This window comes from Agelaius tricolor, unplaced genomic scaffold (assembly GCF_023055355.1).
Source record: "Agelaius tricolor isolate 1412-34295 unplaced genomic scaffold, bAgeTri1.0.p SCAF_5, whole genome shotgun sequence".
NCBI lineage: Eukaryota > Metazoa > Chordata > Aves > Passeriformes > Icteridae > Agelaius > Agelaius tricolor.
In genome coordinates this window covers 38245591-38271382 of record NW_027269265.1, presented here as the reverse complement: position 1 = coordinate 38271382, position 25792 = coordinate 38245591, and the positions used below count along the sequence as shown (strand labels likewise).

At 40.6% G+C, this 25792-nt stretch overlaps 1 protein-coding gene across 1 annotated transcript in view; it reads right to left on the bottom strand.

Annotated features, from left to right (window-relative positions):
• The window catches only part of LOC139590167 (transmembrane protein 263-like), a 201510-nt gene extending 175931 nt beyond the window's left edge, over nucleotides 1–25579 (bottom strand). The window contains exons 1-2 of the mRNA XM_071427385.1: nucleotides 25358–25579; nucleotides 11752–11842 (exon numbers count right to left, since the gene is read on the bottom strand). Of these exons, the coding sequence (XP_071283486.1) occupies nucleotides 11752–11842; nucleotides 25358–25564 (298 nt within the window). The 5' untranslated portion in view covers nucleotides 25565–25579. The remainder of the gene's footprint in view (nucleotides 1–11751; nucleotides 11843–25357) is intronic.
• Nucleotides 25580–25792: the final 213 nt, after the last annotated feature.

The following is a 25792-nucleotide window of genomic DNA, read 5'->3' as shown; positions in this document are numbered from 1 at the left end:
CCCTGTCACAGCCACAGGAGCCGTGTGCTGAAGCAACCACAGCCCCGCAACCCTGGCAGGTGTAGGGGCACCTCCTTCCCGCACCTCTCCCAGCACGGTCCCTTCCAGGAGGCGCTGGCAGGGGCCCTCCCAGCCCACCCAACACCACAGAATCGTAGGGCAGCAGTTCCACTCAAGAGGATTGGTGAGTTTTCACAGGCATTGCACATATGTGCACAGGTCGGAGGGCACATTTTGCTTTAAGTGTTATGGAAAGTGTCCACCGAATCAGCAGAAGATTTCTCATTAACACTATGAAAGCTTATTTCAGGTCTGAAAATAAAGCCAAAGGTTAGCAAGACTTGAACAGCTACTGTGCATGCCATGGCTTTCACTCCTTTGGATGCTTAGCATCCACAAACCCAGCTTCCTGTATGGGCAACACTACCTTTAAAAACACCCTGCTCCTGACTGAGAAACGAGGAATTGCTTCCACAGCAAGGACATTAACAAGGAGGCGAGGTTGAAAATCTTGTAATAAAGAAGGCAGTGACAAGGGAAAATAAGCTTTGTTAACTCCCCAAGAGTTATTTGTGAAATTAATTATTTAATTATGAAATAAGCCCAGACCCATTCTTGCTGTCCCGGAATTTAAGCTGAGGAAAACGGCAGGTGCAACGGTGCGGTGGGATACAAGCGGCAGCGCCGCGGCTGCCGCCGGGCCCGGGGCGGGCGGGCGGCCCTCGGCAGCCCCCTGCTGGGCCACGGAGCCGCCCGGCATTCCCGCTCCGCGCCGAGCCACACCGCGCTGCCCGCAGGGACCGACAGCCCCCAAACACAGCGGCCGTCACCGAGGGCGGGCTGCTGGAGCAACGCGCTTCTAAGTTGCCATTTGCAGTTCCCACATTTCGTCGGGAGTGTTTTAACTGCGCAAGACAGCTGAATAAAATGTTTGAGAACAAATATCGGCAATACAGCAGTGACCTGAGAACGTGCCGACGCAAGCTCCGGAGAGCAGAGGGTGAAGCCTGTCCCAGAGGAGCCGTGCAGGGCAGGCTGCGCCAGCCCCACCCTGCGGCACGCTTGGCAGCAGCTTCTCAATTTGGTTTTAAGTGTTTGTTTTTAATCGCACATGTCGACATGCCGGGTGGTTAACTTACAATGTGTCACACAAAACAAGAACAAGCCTCCGAGTTAATCAAATACCAACAAAACGTCTCATGTCATATTAATGCTACTTGGATCAGGCCCAGGAGGAGTAAAAGCCAAGATCCTTCTGCTTTCCTCACTATCTTAATCACTGTGCTCCACACTGAAGTAGCTAGAAACACGAACATCAAGAGCTGACCTCTTGTATGCTATCAAAAAGAGGTTTTAAGTGATGCCTGCAGCTGCATCTGTTCCTTGCTAGAACAATGGGGAAGCCAGGCGAGCTCTGCAGCACACACAGGAGACCCCAAGCCTGTCCTTGTGGTCCATACAAGCTCACCAACACACAACAGGTACTACTCAGCTGGACAAGGCATCCTTCAGTCTCTGGATCGTGGGAATGATGTGATGGTTCACTCACTCCAGTTACACCCACTCCAGACAGAGCCATTATGTCTCCATGGGCACTCAGCAGCTTTTGTGCTGGCACCCAAGCACACATGGCCATGCACTGGGGTGAAACTGGTAACCTGCAGCCAGAGCTGAATGCAGAATATTTCTTTCAGGAGCTCAAACACATGTTAAAGGAGTGTGAGCACATGTTAAGCTTAAATCAGCAACCAAGCTGTTTTTTCATTAGAGCTGGGTTCAGGTAGTCACAATCTTTTAAAGATCTCCAGATATCACAGAAAACAGATTTCTCTAAATAAAGTAGATTCTTAAACAAAAACCAAACTTCGTAAATGTGGTTTTTTCATCGTTTTTCAATGTAACAGTACAAGATCCATTGACTGGAAGAATTTACCCACTTCCCTCATCAATTGAGTCTAATATTTAGAGGGAGAAAAAAAAAAACAACTCTCAAGATGCTAGGAACAAAATACTGCAACAACAGTAACATTCTCAAGCTATAAAAACACTAAACCAAACACAGAGTCTCAATTTGCATTTCCCAAAGTGAACCCTAACTTTAACATATTGTACTAGCAATTAAATCTTGGAGGTTTGTTCTTTGGCTTTTGTAGGGGTGAGTGGGAGGCACTGGGTCTTTTGTAAAATTACACTTTCCAGTACTAGATAGACATGAACAGCTGGCTCAGCCAAAGAGGACGAATTCACATAACTAACTAGAATTATCCCACTTCTGTATCCAAGAGATACAGGGGAAACCTTTCCCCTTTTTAGGGGAAAACGAACTAATAAAAAAAGACCAACCCACTCAAAAAACCCAGAACACATCACTACCACGCACAAATCTCCAGAGAATTTGGGAAGATGGGGAAAGAAGAAGGAAACCAACAAGAGTTTTGGTTTTGAACTTCTGCACAGGACAGAACCTTTATTATTTTGATTATACCTTTACAGTAAAATTTGGGTTTTGGAAAGGTAAAAACAGTAGAGGTCAACAACATTGCCTGTTCCTTAGAATCTTAAATGGATGAACTGGTATTCATTAGGTGAATGTCTAACTCCAAAAATGAGGTCTCATTTACTAAGAAATAAAGTTATAGCTCAATATTATAAATCTGTTCTTTCAACTGTAACAATATTCCAATATACCCATTTAATCCCATATCCTAAGACCCTCTCACAACTCACAGAAATACCTTATTTTTAGCATTATTTGCAAAATAGATGTAATATTTTTTATAAAGAATACTTACTTCTTTTTGGATGCCAACTAGAAAAATACATTCATTTTTCATAATAGAAGATCCAAAAATATAAAGCTACCTAAACTTTTTAGAGTAGGTATACACTACTGAATATTACACACTTTGGGCAAAGCTTGAAACCGGTAGTATGTTACTGGTAGAGAGAGAGCATAACAGGAGACAAAACGTAGCCTTAGAAAAATTCTCTCACCACACAAGTATCAGATAGATAGAAAGAGGATAGATTCCCCATAATATGCCAAAGAAATGTATCACAATAGTTTAATAATCCAAAACATTAATAAGGAACATGCATTGGTCTTCAGTGTGTTCAAAATAAAGAAGATATAGAATTACATATGCCCATACTAGTGCAAGACCATTTTCTGTAAAAATTGCTCTAGAATTCCACCCAGTTTCAAATTAGATTATTTTCTCCTAGAATATTATCCTAGAGGGTGAGCAAACTGACACAAGAACCCTCACTTTACAGCTCATTCATAAGTTCATAAATAGCCTTGAAAAAAACCTATTCCTCAGAATCAGGTTGGTTTTTGTGATCCAAAATGATCAGTCCAGAAGAGACCAGATTGATGCAATTGTGCAATCATACTGGTAATCAAAGTAGTGGTTCAAATTGTTCACAAACAGCTGAAATCAAGGCAGGCAGCCAGGCTGAGACTACACATGTTTATGAAATGTTAACTGGGCATTTCACTCAGTTCTGAGGAGAATTAACAGCCTCATGTACCGACCTTATGATTTAATTGCCTGCTATAATACTCTGATAGTTTAGCAGTTCAAGATATCATCATTGTTAACACACTGATATATTGATTCAATTTCACTCCTGACCTGGATTTACTGCATTGCTCATTCTTATTTAGTACTTCAGACTGTAGCTATATGTAAAAGCAAGACTTACTTGACTCTTTTTTTAGTCCATTAGGAACAAGCAGGAACTGCCTCCTTTTTCAGCTTCCAAACAGGACTGATAACTACAAGCCTGAAAGATTGATTGTGCTGCTTTTGGCTGGGGTAGAGTTAATTTTCTTTGCAGCAGCTGGTATGGGACTATGTTCTTGATTTGTGCTGAATACAGCGATGATAATATAGAGATGCTTTTATTATTGCTGAGCAGGGATTACACAGAAAAGCCAAAGTACTTTCTGGTTTTCATACTGCCACAGTGGTGAGGGGACTGGGAGTGCATGGGAAGTTAAGAGGACACAGCCAGGACAGGTGACCCCAGCAGACCAAAGGGATATTCCAGACCATATGGCATCATGCTCAGCATATAAAATGCAGAAGGAAGTGGGGGATGTTTGGAGTTATGATGTTTGTCTACCCAAGGCCCTGCTCTCCTGGGGATGGGTGAGCATCTGTCTGCCCATGGGAAGCAGTAAATTAATTCCTTTTTTTCCTTCACTAGCATGCACAGCTTTTGTTTTCCCTATTAAACTGTCTTTATCTCAACCCATGAGTTTTCTAACTCTTATGCTTCTGATTCCCTCTGCAAGCCCACTAATGGGTGAGTGAGCAGCTGTGTGGGCCTTGGCTGCTGACTTGGGTTAAACCACAACATCTATTTAAGAACAAATGCCTGCATCTTAATGTTAATGTATTTGCCGCCGTAAATAAAAAATACATAGTAAAAGAATATATATTCTTTTACACCATTTCATATATCTCTAACCAGTATAAAAACAGTGACAAATGTCTGCCACTTCAGCCAGGTAATAAGATACACAGTACAAACCTCTATTGCTAGAAAAAACCACATTCATGAGTAATTGACCAAGATGCATCTTCTGACAGAGGCTTCCTGTTGACCTTTCACACTGAAGTATCTTTTCATTTGGATTTCACACTTTTTTTTCAGCTACTGTCCCCAGGCAAATGGTAAAACTACTGTTGCCCCATCCTATGGGCAAAGGCCCTCAGGGAAAACCAGATGGCTACTCACACACTTCCCAATATCATTGTATTAACAAGATCCACTGATAAAAGGTTTCCCACACTTAAGTTATGAGAACCTTTCTTCTGCAATCCACCAGGCACTTGGAGGCTATTTATGCTGCCCTTAACAGCATATGCTGTGCACACATACAACACTTAGTGACAGAATGATTTGCAGGGCATGGAGTAGGCTAGAAAAAAGGGATGCTGAGCTGTCAAAGAAACCTCTCATTAAATCATATGAAAAGAGTGGAGAGGAAAGGATAGGACATAGGGAGAAGTGGAATAAAAACAATTTAAATAGCTTTCATGCTGTTCGTAGAAGACAATGTAACATAGCTGCTGAATGGACGATGCCTGTTGTCAGCAACAAGCATACACCAACAGGAATAGAGATGGGTGGGGGCTGAGAGAGGGAGAAAAGGGTACACAAAGACACTGTTTATTAATCACATTTCAGATTGTCAATTTCCCCCAAAGAACTAAATTAAATAAAGCATGAGTAAGCCAATATAGCAAATGGAGAATTTAAAGAAGAGCCCCAGCTTTACTAAAACAATGATGATAAATTTAATAGAAACACATTAGAACTTCTGATGGTTATCAAAGTGTTTTATAATCTAACAAATACTAAGCCAGACTTTCCGCACAAGACTAAGCTGACACTACAGGTAATTTCTTTTGCAGAAACAAGAACTGGTTTGACCAACAGAAGAGCATGGCTGCAAGGAATCATGCCTTAGAGACAGATGATACTGAAACGTTGCTCTTCAGCCTCAGGGCATTTACAGAAGTAGCTCAGGAAATGCTTTTACAGATGAGAGGACACACCAGGTACATAAAGTCCCAGTTCCAAAGAACAGACAGCCTCACTGCTAATTTCTTTTTCTGCTTTTTAAGAAACCTGCCTTTCTGTTTAAGGTTATCTGACAAGTCCAATCATCTTTTTGAGGACTCAAAAAGACCAAAAAAAAAAGAAAAAAGAGAGAAATTGACAAGTTATGTATCAGGCAAAGTGTTGTATTATTTATACATTACTATCACAATTTCTGATTCAATTTTCAAGTATCTTCCACCTAAAAGCCCAAAAGCTTACAGTTTGCTTTTTCACCATCCTCATCCATAAAGAGGAACAATAATTTCTGTTTCATACACAAATAATACTGTGATTCAAGGAAGGCCAAACTACTTGACTAGAGCCACAGACGAAGTCAACAGTAGAGTTAAGAATCATAGAATATGCTGAGTTGGAAGGGACACAAAGATCATCAAAGTCCAGCTCCTGGCCCTGCACAGGACAACGCCAAGAATCACACCATGTGCCTGAGAGCACTGTTCAGACACTTCTTGAACTCCATCAGGCTTGGTGCTGGGACCAGTTCTTTGGGGAGCCTGTTCCAGTGCCCAGCCATGGTCTGGAGGAAGCACCTTTTCCATACCCAATGCAAACTTCCCCTGACTCAGTGTCTGCCCCTCCTCTTCCTCTCACAATGAAATTGCAGCCTGAGATGACATCTTTCCTCAGTCTTCTCTTCTCCAAGCTGAAGGAACCAAGATACCTCAGCCTCCCTCATATGGCTTCCCTCCAGGCCCTTCATCATTCTCATGGCCCTCCTCTGGGTGCTCTCTAATAGTTAAATGTCTTTCTTACACTGTGGTGCCCAAACTGCACACAGGACTTGTGCTAGAACAGAGTGGGGCAATCCTCTCCCTCGCCTGGTTGGTGATGCTGTCCCTGATGCACCCCAGGGCATTGCTGGCCCTCCTGGCTGCCAGGCCACACTGCTGGGATAGATTACAGCCATCCCTTTCCCAGTCTTTTGCTTTTGTTACATGACCACAAGAACTGCAGAAGTCAATCCAGGCTGACTGGCAATTAGACAAAAAAAAAGCAGATCATTTAAAGAGGTCCTCTGTAGAAGGATTTGACTGTGGGACATTAGGAGGCAGCACCCTGAAGAGAGTGTCGTTTGACTCAGGAAAGTAGAGGAGGGCTTAGCAGATACCACAGCTTTGCATCTGCCAGCTTCACAGAACTTCAAGACACTGGTCTGGTAGACTACGTACACACGTACTTACCTAGGTATGTAGGTAAGTACACTAAGGCACACAGGCAACTTTGTTAAGTTACTTTACACCAGAAAAGGCAACAGAATTTAGCAGAAAGCTTGATACTGAAAGGAAATTGAACTGCTATTAACTGCCTCGTTTTCCAGGGTCATTTCTTTGAGGTTCTTTGGATATGGGCAGTTGGGAGACAGACACACTAAATATTACTTGCAATAAGAAAACGTAAAACAGAACAGATAAAGTTTGCAGCATTTAAATATTGGTATGGCAATTGTTGCAGCAGACATTTGGCCCAACAATAATTGGAAAAGTGCCACCCATTCATCAAAACTGGATCTATTTACAGACATATACCTTTTTGAAATTAAACATCTGTATCATAGACTTCAACTGAAGGTCTCATTGCAGATGAGATGCCTGAAAAGGCATGTTCCTCTGGCATCTGCTGGTTTCAATAAACTGTCATATTCTTATAAGTTAATACACCAACATGAAGTTCACAGTTTAATTATTCAGACATTTCAAATGGATGGTAGTACCTAAACTAAAACACAACTGTACTTGATTTTAGTTCTATCCATACAGATCTAGGTCAAATGCTGGTCTCAAAACTCAATCCTGAATGAGCAATCCACAAAACTCCCAGATTCTTTGGATTGGAGATTCTCAAACTGTGGATAAGGAGTCCTAAAGCTTCCTACACAAGGATGCAATATAGATTTATCCTGCAGAAGACATAAAACAGCAAAGACTACATGCCTCCATGGAGGCAGATTATAAGGCTCACGCAAGATACTAGGTTCTAAACTCCTGCAAATCATCTGATTTACAGTAACTATCTCTGTGTATTCTTTACCCACAGCAAGCGTAAAACAATTTGAATTAAGAACACCATGGTTATTTGGAAAGGAAATTTCCCGAGATCTGTTATATACTGCAGAGCTGCTAAGACCCATTGCTTTTAATAAAACTTTACTCCACAAGGCCCAGTCTGCAACAAAGAAGGAACATCTCTGCTGGGTCTGAAAACTACAGAAGAGGTAGCAGACGGTTCAGGCACAAACTCAGGCTTATTGCAAAACTGATCATAGTAGGTTGGCTGATAAAATCTTCATGTTTAGTACTTAAAGGCCATGGAAGAAAGCACTGGTTTGTAAACTCCCAACAGGGACTATCACTGTTAATCAGTGGCATAGCTTTGCAACTAGACCATACCACCTTGAAATGAACTTCAGTATATGCAGCACTACTTAGTAAGGCCAAAACAAACTACAGCCATGCCCCAGTATCAACAAACAGACACTCCTCAATGCATAGTTTTTAGCAGTTTGACAGAGTAAAACTACTTTTCCCACAAAAATTAGTGTAATAAATGGGAGATATATGCAGCAAAGAATATACTGAGATATCCTAATGGAGAATGTCACAGAAGATTTAATCACCACCAGATTTCATTGCTACCACTTTTCTTGATTAATTCAATGGAAAAGGACAGAAATGTGAAGTGATCATATCAATTAACACTGCACTGTATTGAATGATCAGCAACAGAACTCTGAAGTGGAGAATAAAGAAGCAACAGATACAGCAAGGTGTGGCTGTACTTGAGTAACTAAATCTAGTTCTCTCACTGCAATCACACTTCCATTTAACATTCAAGATCACACAAAATCTACATGAAAGTAGCTCAGATGTGTAGCAGCACAGATAAGTCATGGTGAATTTCTTGCAAAGAAGGAAGCAGTTCATACCATTTAGAGCAGTGTGCTCCTCTGCAGAGCCCACTGCCCTTCACCAGCTGCTGATGGCAAACCAGCCCTATACAGCCTGCTCTATGAAGTGCTAAGTGCACCAGCACTCCGGATGCTAATTGCTACTGCTCCCCTGTGCCTCCCTTTCAAATGAGGGGATAAAAAAAAAGTATGCCACAAGGATCATAGAGATACTAAAGATGAAGGGAGAATAAAAAAACCCCGTGAATTTGGCAGATGGATCACGATGTCAAGAGGTAAAGTATCGTTAGGGCACAAACAGCCTTCCTGCGGCAGAGTGTGGGAGCTTCCCCTGTGGCAGCGCACGGCAGCTCGGGGAGAGGAGCGAAGAGCTTTGAGCCCTTTCTGCGGGCGGCGGCGCCGTGCGAGCGCTGCCCAGAGCGCGGGCTCGGGCATGGCCGGGCCTGCAGCGCCCCCGCGCGGCCGCTCCTCGCGGCGGGCACCGCGCGGCAGCGCCGCCCTGGGAACGCAACCTCGCCACCGAGCTTTCGAAAAGCCCCTTGTGGCATCTAATGCCATGCACGGGATCCGGCAGGAGCTGTACTTCTAACTCATTTACTCTGCTAACTTAGTTAAACACACACAAAAAAAAAAAGTTAAACTTAACAGCAGCAAAACAATCAGATTCAGGTGATACACAGATACTAGCCTCTGTCTTGGCATTTCTCTTGCCTCAAACGCTGCCAGGCTGCCAAACTGCACTTGGGACCAACATCTGCTATTCCATACCAGTTGTTACCCACATAGATACCTACTCCATTTAGTTATGCACATGATGACATGTAAAATTGTCCCATTATTTGTAGAAGGCTGTTATGCAGCACTGTTTAAAAATATGACAATCCATGAAGGGAAAACTTTTATTTTATTGCAATATGTACCTAGAACAGTGCTTCCAATTCCCATCCTTTCAGAAGGGCAGTAGATACACTGTGCAAGATGGGAAATGAAGTTACTATGACGCCATCTGGGGAAAAAATGGTTTAGTGCTAGACAGAGAGACTCTGGAGAACCTTCCATCCCTTATGCACTCATAACCAGAAGGCAAGCAGACATGGTCTCCAATTCATAGATCCCAGGAAACAAGACTGCAGTAGTCACAACAACATGGTTTTACGTATTGCAAAGCATCTGATTTAACTAGGAAAGTGCTGTCAGAAGAAACAAGAAATCTGAAGAGCAGCAAAGATAAGATAGTACTCTGAATGGTATTTAAGTCAAAGGACGTCAGAGTTTCTTTTTCCATGAGGTATTTGCAATGATGCCTGCAACTATATGTTCTTTACAGTGATTCTGGTAGGTCTGTGTTGGTAGACAGCAGCTTCTAAGGAACACTTCTGTTACTCAACTCCACCAATATCCAAAGTCAGCTATAAATTCAGCATAATCCTGATTGCTCTCCTTTAGGACAAATTTTCCACTTCTTCTGTCATGCAGACTCTAGTTTCAGTTGTGCTTTCAACATCCCTCCTATTTTGCTACTCTGGAGATCATTGTAAATTCAAAAGGTACATACTGAGCTCAGACTTTATCTACTGTATCACTGCTTAATCAAATCAGCTCAACTGCTACAGTTCTTTTTTTTCCTCACACCAGCAAAGTGGGTATATCCAGACCACATACTTCTCCCAGACCATCCAATAAGTCACAGAAGTAGAATATTAACACCGACACATTTCATTGTCATTCAAACCAGCAGAGTTGCAGGCAGAAGAACTTACTTTCATTTTAAAAAGTTAGTTTGAAAAATACTGAGCCACATTGAAAAAACCTCTTTTGATTATAAAAGTAAAAGCCACAGTCCAAAATCTAAGCCTATTCCTGATAAACTGATGAGACAAGATGGGTTTTACATTCCAGGATATAGTCTCCAGGCTCATGTAAATCATCAGCTTCAGCTAGTGACCAGAATTCTTACTTCAATGAACTGTTGTTACATGCTGACTTGGCATTGCTTACAAAGTAAGGAGGGGGAGGGAATATTAATATTGTATCCTCCAAGAATTTATAGAATAATCACAACATTCTCCACATTTATTTCCTTCTGGCTTTATAAGAGCTGCAAAAGAAACCTACCTTTCACTTACCTCTATATACTGTAATTATCAACACAAAGTATGTGAAATGGAACAGAACAAGAAATTACAACTTAATAAGAAAACTTTAACAGAATGCTCAACAAGAAGGGATGGGAGCAGCAACTTCCTAAAACCATCTACTTTGCTCATATTCCCTTTAAGAATGGCTGTCAGTATAAATGCTGTATCAGCATCTTTTTCTCTTAAAGGAAAAATATAAAACACATTTATGTTTCCCAGAGACAAGTCATGGTATTTTAACACTAAGTTGCTAATAAGAATCTCAGCACTCTCTGGGTCATTTAAGCCATCCACAGTGATTATGAGTGATTGTGTTTTAGAAGCAAATGAACTGAAGACAAAGCTCAGGATGTATTATCACTTCCAGCAATGTTAGCAGCTTCTATTCAAAAGAAAGCAACACCTATTTTGCTGCATATATTCAATGCCTGTGACTTTTGCACAGTGGGGAAAAAAATCTGTTCCCTGTATAAATCCAGGGCATGTCATTGCAAACAAGGTTTTTAATTAAAATTGGCATCTTTGAGCCTCCTGCTGACGGACAGCATTTCATTGCCTCCTCCTCAGATGGCTAAACTGGCTTCCAAGAGAGACCGTGAAAAGAAACAAAATCACTAGAATACCTAACTTTGACAAGTCTCTGCGGGGGACAATTTCAATAGCAGGATGCTGCAGAGAGAGGTAAAGAGAGAAAAGAGGACTGCTTAGGAAGTCTCCCCTAATGAAGACACAAAACATCACAAATAAGACATTAGAGGAAGCATTTTATTCCTAAGCCCGATGACAGGATGATCAAGCAGGACAATTTTAATCAGAAGCCATATTGTTAAAGAGAATGCAGAACTGTGTCTGCACCTCAGTGGGTAAAGCCTTCCTTTGAATGCAAAAGAAGGCTTAGGGGCTGGCTCTGGCTGGGAGGTTGGCTAAACTGTCACCTCTGACAAAGCTTTACCCCTCTCAGAAAACAGGCAGATACCGGTTCAAGTCAGACAGATAAATCAGACTTCTTGGCCAGAACATTTTCTTCAATTGATTGCAAAGAGTTTACATTGAGTGCCAGCACTGTACCTTCGGGAGGCTCTTCCCGCAGATGAGGAGGCAATTCTTCACTTGTAGGCTCAGTTTCATCATCCACCATCTGTGTTTCTAAGCTAGGGCCCTGCAGAACAGAATAGCAAGAGGAGGTAAATTGCAGAAAGTTCAGACAGGAACCACAAAAATGGTTACAGGACTAGAGAATATGCCAGCCAGTAAGGACACAAGGAGCTCACTTTAGCTGATGAGAAAGAAATAGCTGGGAGATTTGTTTGCAGTTGAAACACAGAAAGGAGAAACTTAAAAAAAACCCCACACATAAAAAAGAAAAAAAAAAAGACTTTTCACAACAGCACATGAAGTTGTAAGGGTCTGAATTTCTTAACTGCCTGAAAACCAGTGAAGCACAATTTCTAAATTACTATTTCCAAAACAGATAATGCAGTAACACATTAAAATTTCCATTTATCAAGGATAGCAGCAGACCCACCATCAACTGGAATTTTTGGGAAAAAAACCTTCTCTTTGTTTTATCAAGACTAGATTCTGAAATGTCATTTGTTTCAAAGGAAAACAAAGCAAACTGGTTTGCAATCTTCTAACCTATGCAGGTCCATTGACTGTGGAGTTTTCCCCTACAAGCTCAATACATCCATTTATGCCTCCATGTGTAATATGCCAAACTAACCATTCCTGAAAAACTACTGGGCTACCTTCCCAGATTTTGCATTTCCATGTTCCAACCTTCTTGATCCTGTAAAGAGCCTGCAATGTTACTGCTGGAAGGACATGAGCAGAGTTTAAAAGATTTGCAGCTGAACTAACTTTACACACACAATATTTTCATTACATGTGGAGCTATAAAAGTGTAGTTGCTTTTTCAGTTTCAAACTATCACAGGAAAAAAAAACCCACCATCTTCTTCCACTCAACTTACCTTTTTTTTTTTAAGTTACAGAAGAGTAAACACTAGGCATAGCTAGAGGGCTCCACTAAAAAAAGCCTAATTCTTTGCAATGCTAGTACAGTGAAGAGTAAAATGACAAACTTGGCAGTCATTAGGAAATGAAGCTTTTGTGCACTTTGAAAACATGACTGGGTTTGTAGTCTGAACTATCTGAAAATGTGTACTAACATACACAGCTGGAATGTTACAGAAGTACAGCCGGTACATCAACAGCTTGCAAAATGTTATTATTGTAAGTCAGGAAGAAAAGGGGCTCATGGTCCTAAAGCTGCAGCATTTAGTTTCATTCTTTCCAAACCCTGTGACTGAGAGGTTACCTCAACAGCATTAGCTACTTTCTCTGTTTCCTCAATTTGTACATCATGAAAAGTAACAATTGTCAAATTCCATCCTTTGCGCAAGTAGCTCACATTTTCATCCATTCCCCATTATTTTCAACCAAATGGACATGAAAACAAAAAGTACCACCTTACTTTTCAGATGTTTTACAGCAGGGAAAAAAGAGACCACCAGGTGAAGTGTACAGGCCTACTGCGATGGGGCCAGGGTCAGAACCTGGATTTCTGCCATCCATGACTATGCAAGTTTTCCCTAGGCTATTTAACAATTTCTCCTTGCTTAAAAACACACAATATCAGGTGCCCAGCTTTGGTCAGTGAAGAGTTCAAACATTAAGTCATGCCTTGTAGTAGCCATCACAGAAAGGAAACAAAGTGTTTACCACATGGTACAGATGGGAAAGTAGTAAGTTGCCTTAGTTGAATCTTGATGTTGATTACTGGCTCCTGGGATTATTTTTTTTTAATTGGACTATCTCCTCACTTCAACTAAATAATGTGGTCCAGACATTAAGAACATGTAAATAATTCTGGGTAAGAGCAACAAGTTGACTATAAAGTATGTATTTGAGTAAGTTTCTACACCAACTGGCAATATGTGAATTGACACTTCTTTCCTATTCATCAGTGCCACAGAGAGAAAAGGAGGAGAGGGAAGGAGAGGCTACAGCAGTATACCAGATCAGAAGATTTATTTTTCATATAAAACTTATGGACATGTAAGATATGAGGCACCAATGTGTGCCTTGGAAACATTCTAAACCACAACTGTCGAACTCCTAAACTAGAAGAGGTCTTGAATATGAATCCTGTGCCTGTACTTTCTGGTTTACAGCAATAAAATTACTTTAATTTGTTAAAACAAGTAAGACCTATCTGCACATACTAGCTATATGCTGCTCAAGGAGACAATCCAACTTCCAGGGACTGTGGAAAAGCCAGCAAGAAAAGCTTTGTCTTCCCTTCTTCAGAATAGTCAGTATTCTCAATTTCCTAAGAGACAAACCTGCTCAGCAGCTTCTCCTAATGACAGCCCATGATAATTGATGCTCCTTTGGGTTACAGTTGTTGCCATCTACATAAATACAAAGAGGATGCAAAATGCTACCCAAAGTGAGTGGTGGCATTATGGTTTTTTCTTCCTCACATATGAGCTACTACTGCTTGTGTTCACTAGCAATACAATGCTCCAGTATGGTGGATATCACTGACAACACTTACTCCAAAACTAAGATTTATCTTAGTTGAAGGTCAGCCTTGTACCTAAGCTAGTATTAGCAAATTCAGCTGTGAGAAAAAAAAGAGCTCATTACAGACCACCATGGCTGAGACACTGTTTGCCATCACCAATTTTCCTCCAATTCAAAACTTTTAGCAGTTGCTACTGGAATATTACAGAAGAAAAATGCTCAATACAAGACTACTGCTTCTACAGAACATGCTGAATGTCTAACAGAAATGACCAGAATTTTTGAGGATTTTTTTTTCCACTACTCAAAACCACTTAATCATAACACAGCATATTTTAACTATATTTAGCATACATTTCCTGTATGGTTTTGAGAATTCTTCCCAAACACAAAAACTATTTACAATTTTTTTCCCCCTCAATTTAATGTTAAAAAGGAAAATAGTCTAAAGTGAAGCATGGACATGTCAGGTAATCCCCAATTTTAATTTTTTCAAGAACTCTTTTGCAAGAAACTTTTCAATCTTAAGATTTTCTAGTTGCTAAAATAAAGTTCGAAATGTTTTCTACAGAGTAACTCCAGTTCTCAGTTCACTGATATCACAATATATGATTGTGTATGACATATCACATTTATACAGGGAGCTTCTAAAAGTAGTCTTGTAAATATCTGTTTATCAGACTTCAGCATGTCTGTCTAATCACTGAGGCCAGTGAATAAGTGTGCATGGTACTGACATTCACTAATGAAAATGTGAAATAGCTAACAGCAGATGAAACTCTGGGTTCTCAGATATATATATATATCCATAAGTAATATTTAAGGTTCAAACACTGACAGGCGTCATTGACAAGATTACAAAGTGTCTTTATAACAGCTTTTTCTTTTCTTGTGTTAGCATGTCCATTGCTTTTTTAGTTACATCTGCTGAGTTTAATTCACTGGACCTGCTGCAAGCTCGGTAATCAACATTTACCATATCTACAGTTCTGGCAGCACAGTCATCTATAGCAATCAAAAAAAAAATCCAGGAAATTATCTTCTGAGAAGGTTTGTAACTACGCTAAGGTTGAGTCCAATAACTTTGTCTCAACCTTTCTTTTTACACTATCATTTCAAGAATGAGGCGCCAGTTACATCTCCTTTTTTCATTCTTAAGGATCCATGACAGACAAGTAGGGGAAAGGGATGCTCACAACTGTGGAAGTTATTGGCTTGCAGGTTCAATAATAATCCTCTGGAGCTGTAGTGGTGGCAGAAGGAACTGTACACAGATTGCTTCTGCTCTGACATTCCCTCAGGAGCATCTGGGATGCAGGAAGGTGTATCAACAGTTCAGGAACATCAGCAGATATTACTGTACAATATTCTTTCGATTATTTAGGGTTTGTAATAGCCTCTTAAATTGGGAATGAGTTCCTATTCCTCACTAGAACCACTGGAGAAGCACAAACGTTAACAGGTATTATTACAGAAAGTTAGGTTATGGCACAGAGCCTAAGAAATATATAGCTAAGAAAAACCTCTTAGCTCTTCAAAGACAGTCCCTGCCCTCAGCAGGCAAGCATTTCATACAATTCCTTGATGAGTACTTGACTAGGAGCACCATTAAGGCTTAGTGGCAATTTTTCTGTCATATTTTAACACCGTCTCCGGGCTGAAAAAGTAAACTCAAGCAGAGGCAACACCCACCCTTCCAAAATGAAGTTAAAGATGTGAGATTTCAAGGTAGCTCACTCTGCTTCTGCCAACAGTTTCAATGAACTCTTAAGGAAGCTGGAAAGCTTTGTATGAACTCAGCAAATCATCAATCCTAAAGGAATTCTCACAGAAACTGAGAAACATACAATCCCTTGTTCTGATCACACTGCATGACTACTGACCTTACAATGCAGTTTAACCCAAATGCTATGGACTGCTGTGACCTGGCAAATTATTGTTTGTGGATTTATAACATGTTTCATAGAAGGCTATGTATTTATGGACAGAGAGGGCTGCCAGTACTGAACTAAACAAGTGTGACAAATTGCATACAGGCATTTCAGAGTATACCTCATGCTCTTCCACAGGATACAATATTTTGAGAATAATCCTGACCAGAAGTTCAGCTATATGCTCAGATTTTCAGTATATTTAAAGGCTGTACATTTCACAAGTGCTGTAGTAAATGTATGCAAGACAGAAAGCAAGTTCCTATCCAGTCAGGGTCAGCATTTTCCACAAGGTACAGAGTTATGTTTATGACACTGAAACCAAGAGCGCCATTCATCACCACATTTATACTAACAAGTGATACCAGCATGCTCAATCAGACAAGGAGCCATACTACCTCAATCTCAGCAAAGTAATAAATACTCAAAATACCCACACAGTACAGGAGCAATCCCAACACCAAGCAATCAGTGTCAGCTCATTTTGCTCATAGGTCAATACCAACATGAGACTGTCACTGCAAATGCCCCAATATGGCTCTGCTTTCTAAAGAGTCATCTTGAAGCAACCAAAAATCCTACCTGCACCATCACCACTTTTAGGCCTTTTAGACTCTACTTTTGTACTTGGCATTATATTAATTATGGTATATAATCTTAAACTGAAGTCTGTCAATTGACTGCTCACTGAGTCAGGAATTCACTTTGTTAATGAGCAGCAAAATACAAAACTACAAAAGAAAGTCCAAGAAAGGCAACTGTGAGGGAGGGCAATCAAATAAGTAAATAAATAAATAAATATATATATATATATATACATCCTGTGAAAAATTATTAATGAAATTGAACAAGTTTGGGACAAATAACTTCAAATTTCCTTCAGAGAACTGTTGTCATTATATCACAAAGGCTCCATATTTTTGTCTCCTTATTACAAGAGTTTCATACCTCTTTGATGCTTCTCATAGGCAGCTCCTCCAAGCACTGACTCTTTCTTCTTCTCACAATAACCAACTGACACTGGTTCTCCCTCAACCAACCAATCCACTCTTTTATAACACTCATTCTTCTTACTGGCTACAGCTGTGGCCTGTTAAAGTCAGGCCTGCTCCTAATCTTTAATAATTAACCCAGCTGCAACTCTTTAGGGGGTAAAATTACTTTCTATACTACCTTTATTTACTTATATTCTGTCCCCCTACAGAGAACCACATATCTTGCAACTCTGCTCCTTCTCACCATTCCTACTCTACTCACTAAAGACAAGTGATTTTTTTTAAATTCCCTATCATAAGCAGAACCAGAAGGAAATACATCATGTAAGTACTCTTCTCCATTATACCCAAACTTATAAGCAATCTTCTCCCCCTTTCAGAACAGAAGCTGGAGGAATCTAAAGCTCATAGTCATGGATTCAGCAGCAGTTTACTGTCTCAGCTGACACTACACTTGGGAAATAATTCTAAAATCTCAGCTTTAGCTACTACTTTCCCTGTGCATTTTCAAGTGAAAATGGTATTTATTTCCTGATCTAAACCTTCACATTCCCATTTTTGCTTCTTAACACCTTATTCCAGTTTCTACTTTCTGAAAATATTCTTCATTTATATTCTGGACTTGAGCCTAGAATCTTACTTCTTCCACTGTAAGAAACTGCCTCATTCCTCCTAAAGCCTCTCCTTAAGAGCCCAGAAAGTCAGACTTGCTTCTTTCTATACGAATCCTCAACTGCCAGCATAAATCACATGTCCTCTGTCCTGCCTAACAGTGACTTTCAGACCTGGTATTCTATGTAGGCACAAGTCCAATAAAGCAATTAAGCAGAGGAAAATTCGTGGCAGCCTAGGCTTCATACCTCCACATCTGTGATTTCACTTGTAAGCTTCCCAGCCTTTTTTATACAGTATCAAATATATGTCAAGCGATAATCATAAAGGTTAGATGCACCCTTAAAGAATGACAAGATTCAGTGTTTCTTTCTGTGTGAAGAAACAAGTGAAGTAATCCCCAAACACAGGACAGTTTGTTAAGTGCTTTGGGATGCTCAAGTATCCCAGTAAAAGCATCGGCTATTTGTGTATCAGGTTTAAATCCACAAGAGTAAAACACACAATTTCCTGCACATTAGCGTACTTTGCCCCTTCCTAACACCACAAAATCAAAACCCAAGCCCTTCTCACCCCAACTTCACTTTCTCCAAATGCATGAGAGATGATACATGCTATGACTGGGCCAAATGTTCACAGATGCCAAAGGGTTTGTCATATCCAGTAACAATGAAACTGACCTTCATCAGGCTTTCCTAAAATGACATCATTAATGACACTGTTAATTTGGGATCTCTCCTCTATCCAGTCACTGTTATAAAGTTTCTCAGAACTTATATTGGATATTTCATGTTTAAACAAATTAAATTGTTCCATTTTCCATATCTGAAAATGGCTTGTGGCTCACAATGCCCTTTCTGCTTTTTACAAAATTACATAAGGTCTCAATTCCTACAGAAAAAAAAAAAGGAGGCTATTGTTTAAAGAAAAATAAAAATTAAACAATAAACCACTGGGTAGGTAGTTCAACATGATGACAACCTTCTCCAGAGAGCTGAGGACCTACAGGTACTTCACCTGAAGCACATAACCACCCAACCATCTCCTTATTCTCTGCTGCTCAGACACTGGGAACAAGTTTACAACTATCACTGTACTTTTGTTAGGCAGTTTGCAGCTGTAGCTTTTACTTCACCAATGAATTTTCAGCACTTCAAGGAATTAAGACTTTAATTTAAAGTTTTCTAAATGCAATAGAAACATTCCATTGAATCTGCCATCATTATTGATTGCACAGCCACGCCTTTGGGATTTCCAATGTCAGTTGGATTTTTCATGCAGTGGGAATAAAATTGATGAGCAACCATAATTTTTTTTTTCTTTCCTCTATGTTTAAGAAAGCCCCTTTTAATTTTGCAAAACAAAGTTCACTTATAATGAGAGCTCCTGTGCCAGGTTTCAGCCCAAGGGGAATTTGAGTTGCAGTTATAAATCCCCTGGAACACTAAAGGAAAGTACAGAAATAGAAGTGCTGAGGATGACAGTAGTGTAAAATTGTAGCACTTTCTTCAAAGTACGCTGTAACAAAGAATAGAAAAGTTGCTTAGATTACTTGCTCTTTTCTGAGTTTGGACAAACACATTAGGGAGGCTACAATTTTAATACTTAATTTTGTCTTGACAACAGGACTGGTAGACAGAGGCAATGAGAGAAAGATTTAATGTTGCAAATGCCAAGTCAAGATTGAGTTCTATTCTCAGCAGAACAGTCAAATCCTATTTTTACAGCAATAAAACAACTTTGTACTGTCAGTAATCCAAATTAGGGTTTATTTGGCATAAATAAATTTTCAAGAATACTAATGACATCACGGTCTATTCTCCATTCAGCAAGCCAGTAAACTGATGGTTTACACTTCCATGTTCATATTTTGTACAGGATAGATAGTACCATTTATACAACAAACAGCCAATACAGTCTGCTCAGTGGTAGACAAAACAGTTCTGGATTTTGAATTAATTATTGTATTGAATTTTGTCTCAATCGATCATTTATTTTCCATCTGGATTTCACCTACTAAATCAATGTTAGCACAGAAAGAATGTAAGAGTGGTTTTCCAAATCTAAACCAAGCAAATCACATTTCATTTGATCATGTACTGACCTAGCCCAAAGAGAATAACTAACATACTATAGTATATTATACTATAACATATTATAACTATACTATAACATACTATAAATGTACTTTTCCAGCTTGGTCCTTGACAGACGGATTTAGTGATTAATGCCAGTTTTAGTCTGTCTGAATAAATGAGATAATGCACTCTACAGAAAGAATATTCTCCATTTTCCTAACAAGAGGTGGAAGTATTACTTTAGGGAGCTACAGACAGCATGAGAAATTTGTCTGAAAAATGAAAAGTCCTTTGTCATATATGCCTAAATTATTAGGCAAAGGTCATTAAGATCTTCTCAACCATGCTAGACACTTATAATGTAGTAACCTTTTCACCATCCTCAGTAGGGTCACAATAAAAAAACAACAACAAAAAAACCTCATGGAAAGATGCATTAAGCAGAATTCTATAACTATGGTTTCATATGACTCAATTTCCATGCATTTATTTCCTTAAAGGTGCACTACTACTGTTTTAGCTTTAACGAGCTGAAATTTAAGTAATTTTCTACAGCTTTTACAGCTAGAACATCAGAATTTTTACTATAAGACTTGAATTCAAAGTATATAAGCATATATACAGCTTGAAAAATATGAGCATTCTCCCCCAAAAGAGTCACAAGAGACATCACTGCAAGACTTTGAAACACAAGTCATCTTGCAAAAAATCTTAATTTCCTTTTTAAAAATTTGACTTAAAAAAAAGCTGCAAATCCATCTGAAGTTAAAAAGTTGTTTCAAAACATTCAAAAGTAATTTTAGATGCTAGAAATTGAGAATAAATATAAAATATTTTATTCAGGACAGAAGTCACTCCTGGTCCTTATTTCATTAGGTATTTCAAAATGCATTTTCTGCATTTGGTAATTAGCTAGGAGATTGCATTATGATTTATTTATCACACAACTTTTAAATTTATTTTGTTGATGGCTAGGTAGTTAAATATTTCCTTCCTTACAAATGAGTTTTGAACTCACATCAGAGCTTTTCAAGATCAGTATTGCTTGTCATTCTATGCAGTTGTTGTAGTGCTTTAAAGAAGAAACATTTCAGATAAAATATTTACTAACTCTACAGAACAAAAGCTACATCTTCTGGTACTTTTAAGCCCTGCAATTTCACACCTAGCCTGCACAGTCAAAACTCGACTGCTAGAAGCACTGCCAGCAGTAACACCCCCTTTATTTCAGGCTCCATAGAGAGCTCCTTTTCTCCCAAACTCACTCCAAGAAGTAGTAAGAAAGGTCACAACTTGCTGCATACAAGATTCCAACCAGAGTTACTACACTCAGCAACCATCAGATGGAAAAAACACTTGATCATTATGAACACAAGCAACACACAAGTAAGAATTAATTCAGGAAGCAATAGCTTTTGGTAACTGCTGCCTTCTACTTTGAAGATCTGTGAAGTGCAAAGGTTCTCCCTCCGAAATGTTTTTAGAATGAATCAAAGCCCAAGTAATGCAGTAGACCTTGAGCAGCTCTGCAGACATATTAAGACTAAGATTTACCAGCACAAGCCACTTCTGTGACACCTGCTAAGTTCAATCAGAACATTATTTTGAAGAAACTTAAGAGCTCTGCTATTTGTCCCATCTATGCAAGAATATACCTTTGCCCAGAACTTCTAAGGTATGCAACCCTTTCCCATATCTCTGAAATTCAGCTGAAATTTGAAAAAGAAAACCACTACAAGGTTTGTAAGACAGTTCAGCAATAAAGAAAAACAGATGTGACCAATCACAGGCAAATATTTCAATCAAAATTATCTACAGAATATGTACTCCATATTCTATGTACCTTTATGTAACTTTTACACTATCACTTACATTCATGCTCCTCCTCATTTCTAGACCACATTTAGGACTACATGCTAGGAAAACAAAATATTACTATATACTCCACAGAAAGCAATAACACTTGTCTCCTATTCTTATAAGCTGCTCCTTTCCCAAGCACTTTTCATTTCAACTATAAAGAGGCCTGATAAACAAGATTGGACACATGTAAAAAAAAAAAAGATTACATATATATCATTTTGACAGAACAACCCACGACATCCATAAGGAACAGAGCTGTCTGTAAACACAAGCAAGAAAAATATTTACTTGAACTTTCCATAAATTTGATACTGCATCTTCAAAATAATCTTGCCTTATTCAGATCGCTAAAATTTATCTGTCAACACTCACTATCACAGGCAGTCAGAAAAAGAGAACTATAGGCAGTAAGTTCACATTCTTTCTCTTAAATATAGCTTTGAGTTTCTCAAAGTAAAATGTCACATTTATGACACTTGTCATATCCCAAACTATATAACTTAACTGTGAGCCCATGCCAAAGCACCATAAGCTCTCATTCTACTTTGAACAATCCTTTCAATAAAGAGGGGACCAGCTACTTAAATCACATCCTGAGCTTACTTTCACAAACAAGAACTTTAATATGACCCGCCACTCTCAATGCCTTTCATGTCTGATTTTGGATTTAGTGACAGCAGCAGTGTTAGAAGCAGTCACCACAGCAGAACCATACCAGGAACTATCCTAATGCCTCATTCACCCATTGAAGATACAGCATGAAGAGGTTCTGTTAGCAAGGGCACAAGAACCTTCTCCAGTGCTGCCTAAGACTTGAGAAATCCAGCATTTAGCCACAAGAGACGAATACTGGAAAGATACTGTGTTGTGGGACAGAAATTAGCATCCAAATCCCTGCCTATCTCCCCACTGCCCTAATTAATGGAACTGCCCTCCCCACAGGACAGACACCTTACCCAGGCTCCTAATGCAGCCTGAAAAGGTCTATTTCCTTGCCATCAGGACAATCTGCCCTTGAAGGAAAGCAAACTTTATTGACATATTCAAAAGGTATCACTTATTACTACATACAGAAAAGGTCCACTTCCTGACACAATCTGAGCTGATTGCCTCTCACTCCTGTCCTATAAAGCAGGACGAGGGACTTCAACCAGTTTTGTACTTTGCATAGCCTGGAAGAGCACAGAGAAACCATCCTTCAGCACAGACACAGCTCAAAAGACATGGGAGCAGAAAAAAGTACACATAAAGACTATCCTGAATCCAGTCCAGCTTCAACACCAAGTTTTAAAGCATTGCTTTGCCATACTACTTTACTTCACTCTACCTTTTCAACAGGATACTTACTAAATTATTGTTTTAAAAATAAACTACATGAGGCTTCAGTTTCCTCAGCAATGATCAGCATTAGTAATGGATCCTGAAAGGATCACTTCTACAGCAGAAGAACATCCCCTGATGTAACCACTTACTTCCCTTTGCCTGCTTCTTCCCTTCCCTAAGCAGGCAGACCATTTTGATACTAGCATTAACCTGATTTCTTTTGACTGCTCTGCCTTCTCAGCAACATGCTAACCAGCATCAATGAGCTCACCACCAAAACCAGTGCTGCCAGAAACACACAAACTCAAATCTATTTCCCAGGATATAACAATAACTTGGGGAGAAACTGACACAATGACTTTTGAAAAGCTTAGTTTTGATGTCTTCCCTGCAATGATCAAATCTTTAAGCTTATTTGTTTTAAAGTCACACTGAAGTACTCATGAGCAGGCCCATAAAAGGGATTCAGATTCAACTCACACCACACAGACACCTCCTCCTTCCCTTCACTTCTCCTTTCCTCACCCTTTTAAAAGGGGTGAAAATACTGCACATTTCAATGGGTTCCACTTGTTAAATGAAAAGACAATTATCCCCACCCTCAGCTTAAGAATTTAAATAATGCATCTGCAATGATCTTACCCAGAAGAAACTTGAAGCAACTCCTACAGGAAAAAGTGGCACACATGGAAAGAAATGTGCCCTGAAAGAAATTACCCACTCTGAGAAAAAAAGTGAACCCTTTTATACTGAAAAGCTCTATACAGTGCTTATACCTGGAAAATGATTGGTTAAAAACAAACAGATAACTCTCCCCTGAACACACTCATTTTCCTTGCAGTCAGAACATGATTCCACTCACATCTTGCTGTATTTAGGATGAGCTTATCTTAAATAGCCATGAGCTTTCCCCACTCTAGTGGGGCAAAAAAGGAATTCAGCAGAAGTAATGGGCTTAGCAAGAATAAGCAGCTGTTTACTCTGAGTGAAATAAAAGATTTCCTTCAGCTTCTGTTTTCAGTTTTGACCTCAAACTGGATGTACTGTTCACACAGCACTCTGAAGTTTCTGTTTTACAGTGTAAGTCAACAAATCACCCAAAGCCATAGTGCTGTTTATCAATAACGTTCTCAATACATACTTTTTATTATCCTACACTATTGGAACTAAGAAATACTCAGAGAGAAAGAAAAAAAATTACACATTTTACTATCAGGCTTTGTACAAATGCACAACAAAATATACACTGCACAGAAGGACATGCTCTCTTTACATATATTTATTGCATGTATGCAAAGGCTGCCCCTTTTCTATCACCCACCAGTTGTGCAGATATCATGGTTAAGAGCCCCTAGTGCCCAGAGACAATTGTTAAGCCCAGTGACTGCCACACATGCACTTCCCAGAACCCAACACCTGCACAAGCTGATGAACTTCTAACACACACTTACTTGACTCAGAGGCTTGGAGGAAGGCCTGAGCCAAACCTCTCCATCGGGATTGGTACAGACCTATACGGTTTCTACCTCAAAGAGCTTACAACCTAGCTAATACATTTTTTATTTTACTGTTAGACAAATTCAGGAGACAGGGAATGTCTGGTGTGTCAGACTGATTAATGAGAGAAAACCCCTTTAAAAGTCACACATCTGAAAATTACAGAGATATGATAACATAAAGTGAAGAAAAAAATAATACAACGGCATCACTGACTCCTAACCAACACAACAGAAGACACAACCTCACATCTGAGTGTTATATATTACTACTTTTATAGTCCAGCCAGCCTCAGCACCCACACCAATAATCGGCTCAGGTTAGACATTCTCCATCCTAACAGTTTTCCACAGCAAACTACGGAGAAAGGCGAGATCTCCGCCGGGCTTAGGGAAGGGCCTGCGAGAGCAGCGGCACAGGTGAGCACCGGGACAGCCCGGCCGCACAGCGAGGCACGGACCCCGGGCAGCGAAGCCCTGCGAGATGCTGCGGATGAGGGAAGAGGCCCGGGGAAGGAGGGCAATTTCTCCGTGGAGACACCAGCCTGGAAGGGCAGCGGGGGCAGGCAGCCTTCACCGGCTCCTACGCTATTCCCTTCCCATCTCAGCGCCGTAGGAAACGAGTCGGGTTTTAATGGAGAGAACGGGGGATTCTTTCCAGGGAGACGGACCCAAGAAGCGACACCGCATCCCCCGCGAAGTTGGAAGCTTCTGGAAGTTGTGTACTTGGTTACGAGAGCGCACGGCCGCCACCACCTCCCGCCACCGGTTACCGCCGGGCCCGGCCCCCGCCCCTCGCCCCCCCGTAGCCGAACCCCCCGCCCCGGGGACGGCCGCCAGCATCACCTTCATGCCGCGTCTCCCGGAGCACCGCCCGGCGGGGATGCAGGGAGGGCGGGCGGCCGGCGGCTGCGTGCCCGTCTCCCCCGGCGCTGGGGCTCCGGCTCCTCCTGCCCGATGTAAACACACACCGGCGGGCGGGGGGAGGCTGGGCCGGGGGCAGCGCCATGGCAACCCGGCCGGAAGAGGAAGCGCGGGGGTCAGGGGCGCCATGTTGGCGGGGGGCTCGCAGCCGGCACCTCACGACGGAGCCAGGGCTCCGTGTAGCCCTCACCGAGACACCCCTCCCCAGGCAACACCGCTGCCTGACACGGCAGGTGAAGTGCTTCACCTGTGGGACATGCTGGCCCCTTCCAATTTCCTGGGAAAGCAGCGAAGGGAGATGAATTGCCTCAGCTTAAGTCAAACATGGAAGCAGCAGCGTTGGTTTGGCCAAGATGA